Consider the following 15,157-nt stretch of genomic DNA (forward strand, 5'->3'; position numbering starts at 1 on the left):
CGCAGCACGCCAGGCCTCCCTGTCCATCACCATCTCCTGGAGTTCACTCAAACTCACGTCCATCGAGTTGGTGATGCCATCCAGCCATCTCATCCTCTGGCGTCCCCTTTTCCTCCTGCCCCCAATCCCTCCCAGCATCAGAGGCTTTTCCAATGGGTCAACTCTTCACATGAGGTAGCCAAAGTATTGGAGTTTCAGCTTTAGCATCATTCCTTCCAAAGAACACCCAGGGCTGATCTCCTTTAGAATGGACTGGTTGGATCTCCTTGCAGTCCAAGGGACTCTCAAGAGTCTTCTCCAACACCACTCTTCAAATGCATCAATTCTTCGGCGCTCAGCTTTCTTCACGGTCCAACTCTCACATCCATACATGACCACTGGAAAAACCATAGCCTTGACTAGACGGACCTTTGTTGGTAAATCTAGGTTGGTCATAACTTTTCTTCCAAGGAGTAAGTGTCTTTTAATTTCATGGCTGCAATCACCATCTGCAGTGATTTTGGAGCCCCAAAAAATAAAGTCTGACACTGTTTCCCCATCTATTTCCCATGAAGTGATGGGACCAGTTGCCATGATCTTCGTTTTCTGAATGTTGAGCTTTAAGCCAACTTTTTCACTCTCCTCTTTCACCCTCATCAAGAGGCTTTTTAGTTCCTCTTCAGTTTCTGCCATAAGGGTGGTATCATCTGCATATCTGAGGTTATTGATATTTCTCCTGGCAATCTTAATTCCAGCTTGTGCTTCTTCCAGCCCAGCGTTTCTCATGATGTACTCTGCATATGAGTTAAATAAGCAGGGTGACAATATACAGCCTTGACGTACTCCTTTTCCTATTTGGAACCAGTCTGTTGTTCCATGTCCAGTTCTAACTGTTGCTTCCTGACCTGCATATAGGTTTCTCAAGAGGCAGGTCAGGTGGTCTGGTATTCCCATCTCTTTCAGAATTTTCCACAGTTTATTGTGATCCACACAGTCAAAGGCTTTGGCATAGTCAATAAAGCAGAAATAGATGTTTTTCTGGAACTCTTTTGCTTTTTCGATGATCCAGCAGATGTTGGCAATTTGATCTCTGGTTCCTCTGCCTTTTCTAAAACCAGCTTGAACATCTGGAAGTTCATGGTTCACGTATTGCTGAAGCCTGGCTTGGAGAATTTTGAACATGACTTTACTAGCGTGTGAGATGAGTGCAATTGTGCAGTAGTTTGAGCATTCTTTGGGATTGCCTTTCATACACACATTTTTTAAAAACAAATTTTACAGTCAATTTGGGATTAGTGCCCACCTACCCCACTAGGTTGGGGTATCCACCAAGGCAGGGAAAGACTTTGTATCCGGGGTGCTTGAAATATACTTGACATTTAATAGGTGATCAATAAATACCTATTGAATGAGTGAATGAACCAAAGCTCTCCAGGTCCTGAGCTGTCCCCTGCCCCCTAAAGAGCGAAGCCAGGTGCCCACTTGACTCCCAATGTCAGTGTTTTCCCCTAGACCCCAGAGGGTAGTACTGGGATTCTCTCAGACACCTAAGGCTGAGGTGTCCTGTTACCCTCAAACACGCAGGGAGCGGTTGTGCTCCCCACTTTTGAAGGGCACGGCCGTGGCATGCCTCTGGCGCCACAAGGCAGTATGCCCTTTCCCTCCTCCATGTCCGAGTGTACAGCCAGGGAGTCCCCAAAGTCCTACGGGCAGGAGTGCTCCCCCAAATTGCGGGGGGTGGGGGGAGGCAGAACCGAGGCCTGTCCCTGTGCCCCCTCCCCGTGATCCTCGAGCGCAGCACCACCTGAATCCCTCAGATCCCCAGTGGAAAGAAGGTAACTCCCCCACTTCCCAAAGATTAAGTCCCGTCTTTCCTGTAAACGCGGAAGTAAAGTCATCGTCCCACCGCCGCGCCAGACTCTAGTGGACTGATGGGTGGAGCTCAGAACACCTCAAAAGGCGGATTCCGGATCCCCACATCCCCAGCACCCCCGCCCCGAGATCTCGAAGGCAGTGATGGGGGGCCCCCCGCCTCCGCACATCTACTGGGGCTCCAGATTGTAGGGCAGGGCGGTGCTTCTCGGAAAGAGAGACCGGCGGGGCGGGACCAGGTGGGCGGGGCGGCCGAAGGGGAAGGAGGAAGCACAGGCCCAGGACGCGACTCGACTGCGCGGCGGCTCCCGCGGCAGCCCGCCATGGCTGAAGGAGTACCCCGCGCGGGGTCCGCGCTCCCCGCGGCTTCCTTGTCCTCCCTGCCCCTGGCAGCGCTCAACGTACGAGTGCGGCGCCGCCTGTCGCTCTTCCTAAACGTGCGGGCGCCGGTGGCGGCCGACTGGACCGTGCTGGCGGAGGCGATGGACTTCGAGTACTTGGAGATCCAGCAGCTGGAGAAGTACGCCGACCCCACGAGCAGGCTCCTGGACGACTGGCAGCGACGTCCGGGAGCCTCAGTGGGCCGCCTGCTCGAGCTGCTCGCCAAGCTCGGCCGCGACGACGTGCTGATGGAACTGGGACCCAGCATCGGTGAGGAAGCCCCCTTTCCGGCCTCACATCCGATGTGGGAGCGGGAGATGAAGGACCTGACCTTCACTGGTCCCTCCTCGGAGGGACCCATCGCTCCTCGGAGGCGGCGGGGTGGCGTGGTACTTTGCGGGTAGCAAGGGAGACATTGGAGACAGCCCGCAGAGGAGAAACCGTGCAAGACTAGTTCCCTCTTTCAATACCGGGGATGACAGGGGCTGGAGAAAGGAGGCGAAGGCCCGGAAAGGCGCAAGGAAACCGCTAAGGCCAAAGCTTTCACATAGGACCAGGAGTCAGAATCCGGGTCCTCTGTTGGGGTGCTAGGGACTGCTTCAAGTAAAACAATAAGCAGGGAAGGGGCTGAAAGCTGACAGTCTTGGAAATCTCAGGTCCCTAGAAAATGCACCCCTTCCTGCCACTTTCTGACGCACAATATACTTGCACAGGTGTGGGGACAGTGGCCCACAGACAGGCATACCGTGTTTGGTTGGGGTGCTGCCCTTGCTGCATATAAACACCAGGTCTCCTGAGCGCCTCTTTCATGCTCTGCTCGCATCAGCAGTGGATCCTAGAGGAGACCTTGGGTTTAATTCTCAGGAGCCTTAAGAGGCAGGGGTGGGGGGAGGAAAGGGGCAGAGGCACAAGCCTGACCCTGATGGCTTCTCTCATAGCCAGAACACCACTGATATCCTTTTAGGATGGCCAGAGCCAGGTGGGAGCTCTCCTTTTCAGAGCTGTTGAACTGTGGATGGCACCAGTGGGCTGGAGAAGCCCTGGGGCACAACACAGCCAGGAAGGTGGGGCCGGGGCTGGATCCTGACTGTGGGTAAAGGCATGGGGTACCCTTGGGGAGCTGGCCACACCTTGTCTCTTCCCTACAGAGGAGGACTGCCAAAAGTATATTCTGAAGCAGCAGCAGGAGGCATCTGAGAAGCCTTTACAGGTGGACTCTATAGACAGCAGCATAACTCGGATAAATGACATGGCAGGCATCACCATTCGCGACGACCCCCTAGGTAAGGGCCCAGTCCTGCCCCTCTGGGCCATAGGACATTGTGGTGTTAAGAGCATGAGTGTTGGAAGCAGATGGGTTGTGCTTGGGCAAGTCACTTAATCTCTCTGAGCTTCAGTTTCCTAAGAAACGGGAATAATAATAGTCCAACCTCTAGTTTCGCATATGAGAAGTGATGCGTCTAGCTCACGGCTACTAGGGCTTGTCTCGGGTGGAGAGGAGGTACGTATTGTTCGATTGGGTAGGATCCAGGACCAGGGTCGCTTAGGCTGGGGGCACCTGGCTGGGCTCATCCCCAGCCTTCCTGGAGGGCTCTGACCATCCCATTGTGCTCGCACCCAGGGCAAAAGCCCGAGTGTTTTGATGCCTTCATCTGCTACTGCCCCAGCGATATTGAGTTTGTCCACGAGATGATCCGGCAGCTGGAACAGACAAACTATCGGCTGAAGTTGTGCGTGTCTGACCGTGACGTCCTGCCTGGCACCTGTGTCTGGTCCATCGCCAGTGAACTCATTGAGAAGAGGTTGGCTACGTGGCCGCAGGGCAAGTGGGTGGGTGTGCAAAGCCCTGCCAGGGATCCCCATGCTGGGGTCCTCCCGGCCGGCCCCTGTCTAGCCTGGCACAGTGGGATCCTCCCAAGGCTGTCCCCTGGTGGGTCACCACGGTGCCTGTAGCCTGCCCACTCTCCCCTAGGTGCCGTCGGATGGTGGTGGTGGTCTCTGACGAATACCTGCAAAGCAAGGAATGTGATTTCCAGACTAAGTTTGCACTCAGCCTCTCTCCAGGTGAGCTCAGCCCTGCCCTGCCACAGAGCAGTGGGCAGGGCCTCGAGATGCCAGCCATCCCTCCTTAAGGGCCATGAATGTAGCATCAGGGAACTCAGGCAGGTCTCTACACACCTAAGTGTGTGTGCATAGGAGTGCCTTTTGTGTGGGTGAATAGGCACCAGGGGTTCTTATTGGGAAAGGGCTATTGTTAACCCCTGACTGGAGGACTGGTCCAGCCCCGTGATGGCAGAGAGCCTGGAGCAAGCTCTGCCCCCTCTGGCTTGCAGGTGCCCATCAGAAGCGACTGATCCCCATCAAGTACAAGCCAATGAAGAAAGAGTTCCCCAGCATCCTGCGCTTCATCACTGTCTGTGACTACACCAACCCCTGCACCCAGAACTGGTTCTGGACTCGCCTCGCCAAGGCCCTGTCCATGCCCTGAACTGCCCAAGCCCCTGGGAGTGCGTGCCTCTGTGTGCCTGTACATCTCCTTCTACCCCTGCCTCCACCCGCAGTTGTAGGGGGATCTTTGCTCCGCTGGCCTCTCGATCGCTGGACATGCCTGCTCCATGGACACAGCTGCAGCCATGGTCCATATCTGGACAGCACCTCTCATGTCCTGCATAGAACACGTGGCACGCCCGCTTGCTGAGTTATCAGCCAGGATGGTGGAAACCACAGGGGGCTGGGACTAAGCAGAAGACCAGAAGAGCCAGCTCTGACCCCTCCATCCGTCTTGGGCCTCAGTTTCTCTGCCTGAGAACTAAGCGGGGTGGGGAGAACAGGCAGTCGCTGTGTTTGAATCATTGTGGGAAACAGTGAAGCACTGTTTTGAGTCTCCTGGTTGAGAGCCATCTGGCCGCTGCTGGGACCAGGGCGCTGCTGTGCAGCTGCCTCCACAGTGCTTCGGGGCCCCACACCTCACACCCCACTTCCCCCTGCACCAGGGGACAGAGGGCGAAGCAGGCTGCACTGAGCCTGATCCCCCATGGGCGCACCTCTCATCTGCCTTTTTGACTCCTCCCAGCCTCTGCTCACCTTCAGCGTGGTAAGTCCCCAAGAGTCTGGCCTGCGCTCCTGGGGCTGCCTTTCACTTCCACCTGTCGAGGGCCTGTGGTTCTCTCAGCTCTGCCCTGCACAATACAGGAGCCCGACTTCTGGCCTCTCCATCAAGTTTGGTTTCTGGGGCTAGGTCATCATGGTGGTGTGGGCAGGAAGTCTTTCTTTCTGGGGCCCACTCACAGAGAGAACTTTCCCACCAGTCTTCTGTTGCGTAACTGCCTTACCACGTTGTTTGCTGGAACTAGTTTACAGGGACCACATAAGAGCCTCCTGCCCCGAAGCTTGTGGGCACATGGACACATACAAGCTCACACGCCGAGACACAGGGACACATACACTGGCACCCTCACGCACAGACATACAGGCATCTTCATGCACACATTTCCCTGGGCACAGCTCCCAGAAACAGCTGGTAGGATAGTCCCACCACAAGGGGATCCTAACTCTGGACAACATGGGACCCTCTTGTCTTCTTTTTCTGTTTTCCTTTTTCACTGGGACCAGATTCTGGAAAGGACCCACTGTACCAGCATTTACACCTTCAGTGAAGCGCAGAGCAAGGAAAAGAGCTGTTGAACTCACACAACAGGTTTGCTGCGACAGCTGTTTTTCTCTCCTCGGGAGAGTTGTATGTTCTTTTCTCTTCACCTCTCCTTCAAGGAGGAATGGTCATGGTCTTAGGTCTCTGTCCCAGGATGGAGCCCAGGACCCTAAATCTAAAAGCAAGTGTATGTCTTCTCTGCTGTGCCTTCAGTGAGGGCTGGGGGCAAAGCACCTTCCCTCGGGGTCTCAGGAGGGTCAGAGGCCCCACTCTGCCTGATTCTCATGGAGCACTTAGCTACCAGGTGCCTATCCCCTTTGATACTGGGGAATATTTTACAACAATTTCAAAAAGGTATCTTTCAAACCTGTTTCTATCCATTGTGAGAAGGTCAAAGAGAGCTGAGAAAGGCCTCTGTTTGTAATTGCCCCCTTCTGTATCCTAGGTTTATAATAAAGAGTCTCTACTTTGGGAGCAGCAGGTTTCATTTCTGTCTGGAAAGAGTATGGAAGCAGTAACCTAGGATAAGGCTCTGCCGGGTGTGAAAAACTGGCCCCTTGGGGAGGTTCAAGTGGGTCTGGCAGGGGCTTCCTGAAGGCTGGGGCTCCACCACAGGCCTCACCAGGGCTGCAGACAAAGTTAGAAACAGCAGCTCAGCTCCCGACGCTGGGGACACTGCTTTCCTCTGCCAAGCCGGGTCTGCCGGGGAATCAGCCACATGCTGGGTGGGACAGGGCTGCTCTTCCAGGCTCCAAGAAGAGTTTGGATAAGATCCCCATTCTAGATCACAGATCCCTGGAGAACTCAGTTGTTAAGAATGGCCATCCTGGGGCATGTCTTTGTTAATCCTAAAGGAGTTGATCTGTTTTTAAATAGAATGCACTACTTTTTTACTGTTCCCTTGAGAAAAATTGGAAAATACAAAGGAAGAAAAACCATCCATAATCCTAATCCCAGAGACGAGTCTGGTGATCTTTTAGAGTGCCCAGAGATTATCAGCGACCTCTGTTACCATGTCCTGGCTCCTGAGCCTTGTGGATGCTGGAGGCATCCCAGCCCTGCCCCTAGCACTCCTGGAAAACCCCCTGTGTTCAGAGCAGCCCCGAGGCCAGACCTTCCTCTCTAGTGGCCCCTTGGGAACACAGCCTCAGTGTGGTCCCAGCAGGGCCCCTGGGATCTGCCTAGTACCCCCAGGGCTGTGGGCGGGGACAATCTTTGGGTCTGCTCCTGGTCATGGTGAGGGGTTTCTGGGTAACACGTTACATCATAGGAAAAGCCCCCGTTCTCTCAGGTCATGATGGTGACCCGAATGTGCTCACCTCACTCCCGTCTGATCCTCACACCCCTCCACCTTCCTCCAGTGCCCACCTCCCCACAGGCAGGTTCCCAGATACTAAGAAAGCTTCCTCTTCCCACTTTTGGTTTAGTCCTCTAAGAAATTTTGACAGAGCAATCCTCTTTTTTCAAGAGAAACTTCAGTGCCGCAATTATCCAAGGCAAGTTTTGGAGGGCAGCAGAAGAGATTAAATACAAGATTACAAATCTACATGACAACGGACCTGGATTCCAACAGAATCAAGAGCGAGAGAAAGAGAGGGAGAGGGATCTCCTCCAGATTGGACAATAAACTATGCCGATACGGTGTGACTTTGTTCAATCCTAGTTCAAACACATTAATTATAAAGAGATATTCTGGAGGACTTCCCAGAGGCTGAGACTCCATACTCCCAATGCAGGGAGCCCCAGGTTTGATTCCTGGTCAGGGAACTGTTAATAGATCCCACACGCCACACATCATTATCTCGCATGATGCAACTAAAAAAGATCCTGCGAACCGCACCAAGACCTGGCACAGCAGCCAAATAAATAAATACTTAAAAAAAAATGTTTTGGGGTGATAGAGGACAATATATAGAATATATGAGAACTCTTAACAAAAAAACAACCCAATTAAAACATGAGCACACCATCCCTGGTGGTGCAATGGTTGGGAGTCCACCTGCCGATGAAGGGGGACATAGGTTCGAGCCCTGGTCTGGGAAGATCCCTCATGCCACAAGGCAGCTAGGCCTGTGTGCCACAGCTACAGAGCCTGCATGCCCGAGTCCACGAGCTGTAACTACTGAAGCCTGGGCGCCTAGAGCCTCCACTCTGCAACAAGAGAAGCCACCGCAGTGAGAAGCCCGAGCACTGCTGCTAGAGAGGAGCCCCTGCTCCCTGCAACTGGGGAATAGCCTACGCACAGCAACGAAGACTCAGCACAGCCAAAAATGAATTTTAAAAAATAGTTTAAAAAGCTGCAACAAAACTATCACGTTTAAAAAAAAAAAAAAATGACCAGGGGTCTTGAATAGACATCTCTCCAAAGAAGATACACAAGTGACTAAGAAAATACATGAAAAGATGCTATCATTAGGGAAATGCAATTCAAAACCACAATGAAATACCATTTCATTCCCATTAGGATGGCTACTATCAAAAAACTCAGAAAATAACAAGTGTTGATGAGGATGTAGAGAAATTAGAACCTTTGTGCAGTGTTGGCAGGAATGTAAAATGGTACAGTTGCTGTGGTATGCCAATTTCCAAAAAAATTAGAAATACCATATGATTCAGCAATTCCACTTCTGTGTATAAACCCCAATGAATGGAAAGCAGGGTGCTAATATCAGAGACATGTGTACACCCATATTCATAGGAGCATTATTCACAACAGCTAAAATGAGTAAGCAAGTCAGGTATCCCCTGACAGATGAATAAACAAAAGGTGTTATATACATATAACAGAATAGTGTTCATCCTTAAAAGGAATGACATTCTGACACATGCTGCAATATGAGGACGTTATGCTAAGTGAAATGAGCCAGTTGCAAAAAGACAAATGCTATATAATTCCACCTATATAAGGTATCTAGACCAGCCAAGTTCTTAGAGACAGAAAATAGAATGGTGGTTTCCAGGGCCTGTGGGAAGGAGAGAATGAAGGGTTGTTGTTTAAAGAATGGTAAAACAATACATACACACATAAAACAGAATCACCTCACTTTACTTGAAACTAATACAACATTGTAAATTAACTTTACTTCAATTTTCTTAAAAGGCAATTTCAAATATTATTTGAAAAAAAGAGTTGTTTAATGGGTACAGAGTTTCAGTTTTGCACAATGAAGTGTTCTGGAGATGGTTGTACAAATATATGACAACCTCCCCCCCCGCCAAAAAAAACCCAACATACTGAACAGTATACTTAAAAATTGGTTACTATGGTAAATTTTATGTTATAGATATTTTATCACTAAAAAAACAGACAACTGGGGAAATCTGGGTATTAGATGATGCTAAAGAATTATCACTATTTGTTTCAGATGTGATATAGCATTGTGGTTACATAAAGGAAATGAACACTTTGTTAAAGACTAATTCTGAAGCACATTGTTATGAAATGGGTAATGTCTTAGATTCGCCTTTAAATAATTAAGAGAGAAAAAATAACAAAGGCTATATGAAGCAAATGTGACTAATAGCAGTTATTAAACTGGAGGAGCATTTCTTCTCTCTGCTCATGTGTCTAAAATTTTTCATAATTAAAAAATGTTTTAAGTTAAAAAGTACAAGCATCGCTGCTACTCCGCTTGCACAAAAGTCTCTCTTCCTGTATCTCCCTAAGGTGGGTATTTCAAAATCATTCATTAGGAATGACGGAAACATAAAAGAAAATAATTGTTTCCTGCCTCGTTGGGAAAGTGGAGGAAAAGTTTGATAATATATTCCCAGACATCTGAAAATCTCATCTTGGATAGTTGGCTTTTTAAAAATTACTAATTTTGAGTCTTACTAGAAATATACTGAAAATATTTTCTTCAACTCAAAAATATTTTTCCTTAAGTTAAAAGAGATTCTCAGTAACTCCATGACATTTGAGACAGAAGGACCAGATTACTGATCCTGTAAGAAGGGAGACGCAACATGGCTGCTCAGCAGTCGCCCTGCAAGCCTTGCTCTGTAGCAAAGGGGACAATGTCTCCAGCCTGGGAGGCACGGATAGATTTCTTGCCCTCAAGACACCAGAAGCAGCCTTTGTAGGCTTCTGGCTGACAGGGAATTCTGAGTGGTTGGGCCAGGAACTGGCAAGTGGTAGAAAACTGGAGAATGCCTGTTCAAACCAGGCTGGAAGGATCCCAAATTCCAGAGGGTGAACTCAGAATCACAGAGTAGACCATAGGCAGAGCCACTGAGCCGGTAGGGAGGTGCGGGAGGAGGGAGTCACCATCATTTCAGGTGAACATTGTCCCCACCGTCTGCTGTTCGCCAGGTGAGACAGAAGACATGGTCCATAAGTCCCTGGGGACTCCTGGTACCGGGGAAGTACCAGATATGGAATAAACACACCTCTCCCCAGGCCCTCTACAAAGTACAGCTTAACCGGCCCTGGGAGATATAGATAGATAACTAGAAAGAAAGTGGAAGTGTTAGTTACTCAGTCAAGTCCAGCTCTTTGCAACTCCACGGACTATAGCCCGCCAGGCTCCTCTGTCCACATGGAATTCTCCAGGCAAGAATACTGGAGTGGGTTGCCATTTTTTCCCCCCAAGATAGAGATATATAAATAAATAAAGACTTCAAAGGACAGAGAGGAAAATAAACAGGCTAGTGGTCTTGGGACTCAGAGAAAGACATGGCAATGATTCCCAGGTTTTTCTTTTTGTTTCGAATATCTCAGACTGAGCACTGGAGAAGCTAGTAACCTACAAACATGGGTACAGACAAAGAAAAAAAAAAAAAAAGTCCTGCTCTTTCTAGCCAGGAAGGGGCAGCCTAATAAGAAAAAATACTTTAAGACAATCTACTCTAGCCTAACCACAGGAACACTGTGCAGGTAATACTACCCACACCCTGCCAGCCCAGGCACACCAGGAGCCTGGGCCCCACTCCTGTCTGCAGGGAGCTGTCAGGAGGTCTAGCAGTCAGGGCTGTCATCACCACCAGCAGCAATGGCCTCCTCCGCTGTCGGTGCAAGCCATCAGGCAGCAGTTAGCAAGGCATCCTGCCCCCCACCGGGGTGGCCTACTCACAGGCTTAGTGGACAGCCTGAACTCCTGCACTAGCCCAGCAGTAATTAGGCACCAACTCCACCTCCCCACGGGCTTCCCAGGTGGCTCAGTGCTAACAAGATCACCTGCCAAGGCAGGAGACTTGGGTTCAGTTCCTGGGTTGGGAAGATCCCCTGGAGAAGGAAATGGCAACCCACTCCAATATTCTTGCCTGGAGAATCCCATGGACAGAGGAGCCTGGCGGGCTACAGATCACAGGGTTGCACAGAGTAAGACACAACTGAGAGATTAAGCACACACGTGTACCTCCCTACTTCCTAGGCCGGCAACAGAGGCTGAGCTGGGAACCCGAACTTTGACCTCTTTCTGACAGCATCGGTGTGGTGACAGAGTGAGCCTGCTAAAACAGAAGATTCTTTTTTTTCTCTCTGAGATACTGATTTTAATTTTGGGGGTAAGTAAACAGAAGTGGAATTGCTGCATTTTGCTTTTAATTTTTTTTTGTAGCTATATTCTGCTATTATTTTATTTTTTTGTATTGGTTTTGCCATACATTGACATGAATCAGCCACAGGTATACATGTGTTCCCCATCATGAACCCCCCTCCCACTTCCCTCCCCATCCCATCCCTCTGGGTCATCCCAGTGCACCAGCCCCGAACACCCAGTATCATGCATTGAACCTGGACTGGCGATTCGTTTCACATGTGATAATTTACATGTTTCAATGCCATTTTCCCAAATCATCCCACCCTTGCCCTCTCCCACAGAGTCCAAAAGACTGTTCTATACATCTGTGTCTCTTTTGCTGTCTCGCATACAGGGTTATCGTTACCATCTTTCTAAATTCCATATATATGCGTTAGTATACTGTATTAGTGTTTTTCTTTCTGGCTTACTTCACTCTGTATAATAGGCTCCAGTTTCATCTGCCTCATTAGAACTGATTCAAATGTATGTAGCACTGTTCATAATAGCCAGGACATGGAAGCAACCTAGATGTCCATCAGCAGATGAATGGATAAGAAAGCTATGGTACATATACACAATGGAGTATTACTCAGCCATTAAAAACAGAAGATTTAAATATCTATCCAGAGTCTCATAATACTCTACATGTCCAGGACTGAAAGTCACTCTTTATACTGAGAACCAGGAAAATCTCAACTTAAGCAAGAAGGGATAACCAACAGTTGTTAACCCCAAGATGACACAGATGTTAAAATTATCTGACAATGATTTTTAAGCAGCCAGTGTAAAAATGCTTCAGTAAGGTATTACAGATGTACTTCAAACAAATGAAAAGCATCTCAGCAAAGAAACAAAACAGATTAAGAACTAAATTGAAATTTTAAAACTGAAAAAAAATCCACTGAAATAAAAATCTTACTAGATGAGTTCCATAATAAAATGAACTATGGCTCAGCATGAACTGTTTCATGTTGAGGTTTGACAGAAAACAACAAAATTCTGTAAAGGAATTATCCTTCAATTAAAAAATAAATAAATTTTAAAAAAGAATAATAGAAATCACCTAATCTGAACAAGAGATGACAGAAAAAAATTCACATTCCCAGGAATCTGTGGAACTGTAAGAAAATATCTAGTATTTATGTTCTTTGGGGTCTCAAAAGTAGAGGAGGAAGAAAGTGGAGCTTAAAAAAATACTCAAATAAATATGGCTAAAATTTTACAAATATGGCAAAGACATAAACATATAGATTCAAGAAGGTTATAAAATCCCAAATAGGATAACCCAAAGAAATCCATGTCAAGATACACATAGTTAAACTTCTGAAAACTAAAGACAAAGAAAAGATCTTGAAAGTAGCTAGAGAAATGACAACTTCCCTATGATGAAAAAAAAAAAATTGAATGAGGTCAAATTTCCTATCAGAAACCAAGGAAGTCAGGGGAAGTGGCACAAGATTTTCCGAGTGCCGAAAGAAAAGAACTGTCAACTCAAAATCCCATATGCAGAGAAAATCAGAAATGAAGAGGAAATTAAGACATGCTGAGATGAAGAAAAACTGCGAGAATGTGTCATCAGCAGTTGTACTCTTAAAAAATAGCTAACAGAAGTTTATGAAGCAAAAAATAAATGATCGGAAAAGGAATCTTGGACTACCAAGAAGGAAGAACAAAAGAGTAAAAATATTTTAATACAATGTTTTCCATTTCCTCTTCAGCTTTCTAAATCGTATCTGATGGTTTAAGCAAAAGGTTAGTAGTTGTGTGCAGGGCAGATTACAGAAGGTGATAAGCACTGCGGTAATCTCTATTTCGAGTATTTACATCTGCTCAAACTTGGGAGGAGGGACTCTGTGGTCCCTTCTGTTTCCTCTTTCCTAAAACGATCAAAGCGCATGAGGTCCGGTCCAGCATCCTCTATCTTGAGTACTCACATATCATCCGATGTGATTCTCAATCTTTTATTTTTTTTTTTTCCTTTTTTGTCACTCTGCATGGTATGTGGAACCTCCCCAACCAGAGATGAAATCCATGCCCTCTGCAGTGGAAGCGCAAAGTCTTAACCATGGACCACCATGGAAGACCTCAATTTGTATACAGAAAATATTTGAGACAGTTATAAACTGGGGCGAGTAAAGGGGCTTAAAGAAGGGTTCCTATCCCTCACTGAAACTGGTCAGGTCAACACAAGCAGAACCGAGCTAAGTTATGTATATACAGTGCCACACCTAAATATCTACACAAAGAGAGACGCTCCAAAAACTATCAATAAATCAAAATGAAATGGAAATGGATGAGATGGAGAACTGATTAGTGGTTCTCAGGAGTCAGGGGTAGTTGCAGGGGAAGGGGATGGGTGTGCTATAAAGAAGTAGCAGAGGGAGGTTTTAAGGTCTTGTAATAGTTCTATGTCTTGATTGTGGTGGTGGTTACACAGACCTGCACATAGTAAAAATGGCAAAGTTCTGCACATACACACATTATACCAATGTCTAGTTCCTGGTTTTGACACTGTACTCTAGTTACATAAGATGTATTCACTGGGGGAAATTGTGTGAAGGGTTCAGAAACTTCTCTGTGCTATTCTTGCAACTTCCTGTGAGTCTATAATTATCTTGATAAAAAACTTTAAAAATTTTAACATAAAAATGAAGTAAAAAAAACAAAAGCTCCCGGGTGCTTATGCAATGCCTAAAGCTTAACTTTCCATCTTGTCCCCCCTCCCAGTTTTATGAAGATATGGCTGACATACAGCACTATGTAAGTTTAAGGTGCACAATCTGACCTGCGTATATTTTGTGAAATGATTACCACAGTAACTTTAGTTAACATCCATCATTTTGTATAGATCAAAAGAGGAATGTTTTTCTCTTTGTGATGAGAACTCTTAGCATACACTCTCTTTTAACTTTTCCGTATATCACACATCACTGTTAACTACAGTCATCATGCTATATATTATAACCCCAATAGCTATTTATCTTATAACTGGAAGCCTGTACATTCTAACCACTTTAATTCCCCCTCCCCTCAACATTCACCTCTAGTAACCACAAATCTGATCTCTCTGAGTCTGTTTTTGTTTGTTTAGATTCCACATATAATTGAGATCATAAATTGTCTTTTTCTGTCTGACTTATTTCCCTTAGCATAATGCCCTCAAGGTCCATTCATGTTGTCCCAAATGGCAGAATTTCCTTCTTTTTTAATGGATGACAGTGTTAGTCACTCAGTTGTATCTGACTCGTTGCAACCCCCTGTAGCCCACCAGGCTCCTCTGTCCCTGGAATTCTCCAGGCAAGAATACTGGAGCGGGTAGCCATCCCCTTCTCCAGGGGATCTTCCCAATCCAGGGATCAAACCCAGATCTCCTGCATTGCAGGCAGATTCTTTACCGTCTGAGCCACCACAGATGAAGCATGTGTACACACACACACACACACACACACACCACACATAAACACACTCATATAGCCCTTGATGGACACTTAGGTTGTTCCCACATCTTGGTTATTGCAAATAATGTTGCTATAAGCATGGGGGTGCAGGTATCTCTCTGACAGAGTGTTTTCATTTGCTTTGGACATATACCCAGAAGTGGAACTGCTGGACCATATGGCAGTTCTATTTTAATCTTTTGCGGAACCTCCATACTGTTCTCCGTAGTGGCTGTACCAGTTTACTTTTCTGGCATTGCACAAGTTTTCTTTTTCCACATCCTCTTCAGCATCTAGCTGCCATCCTGCTTTTTCAA

The 15,157-nt window shown here is 47.3% G+C and overlaps 1 protein-coding gene across 3 annotated transcripts; it reads left to right on the top strand.

The window, feature by feature from the left end:
* Positions 1-1,949: 1,949 nt before the first annotated feature.
* On the top strand, positions 1,950-6,355 carry MYD88 (MYD88 innate immune signal transduction adaptor). Of its 3 annotated transcripts, none has more exons than XM_070776056.1 (5): positions 1,950-2,502; positions 3,381-3,515; positions 3,854-4,015; positions 4,205-4,296; positions 4,566-6,355. In XM_070776056.1, exons 1-5 carry the CDS (start codon positions 2,175-2,177, stop codon positions 4,584-4,586), a joined length of 738 nt encoding a protein of 245 aa, XP_070632157.1. In that variant the 5' UTR covers positions 1,950-2,174; the 3' UTR covers positions 4,587-6,355. The 3 variants fall into 3 exon arrangements, with proteins under 3 accessions (XP_070632157.1, XP_070632158.1, XP_019840510.2); XM_070776057.1 differs by having other exon boundaries at positions 1,953-2,502; positions 3,854-4,043; positions 4,254-4,296; XM_019984951.2 differs by having other exon boundaries at positions 2,092-2,502; positions 3,854-4,034.
* Positions 6,356-15,157: the final 8,802 nt, after the last annotated feature.

Source organism: Bos indicus, chromosome 22, assembly GCF_029378745.1.
Source record: "Bos indicus isolate NIAB-ARS_2022 breed Sahiwal x Tharparkar chromosome 22, NIAB-ARS_B.indTharparkar_mat_pri_1.0, whole genome shotgun sequence".
Lineage (NCBI taxonomy): Eukaryota > Metazoa > Chordata > Mammalia > Artiodactyla > Bovidae > Bos > Bos indicus.

What these genes read in the sequence shown, in the direction of transcription:
- MYD88 (XM_019984951.2), top strand. Translation starts at nt 2,175, where the DNA reads ATGGCTGAAGGAGTACCCCGCGCGGGGTCCGCGCTCCCCGCGGCTTCC. An exon ending in AGTGAACTCATTGAGAAGAG is followed by an intron (nt 4,035 to 4,204) that starts GTTGGCTACGTG and finishes ACTCTCCCCTAG; the next exon opens with GTGCCGTCGGATGGTGGTGG. An exon ending in TGCACTCAGCCTCTCTCCAG is followed by an intron (nt 4,297 to 4,565) that starts GTGAGCTCAGCC and finishes TCTGGCTTGCAG; the next exon opens with GTGCCCATCAGAAGCGACTG.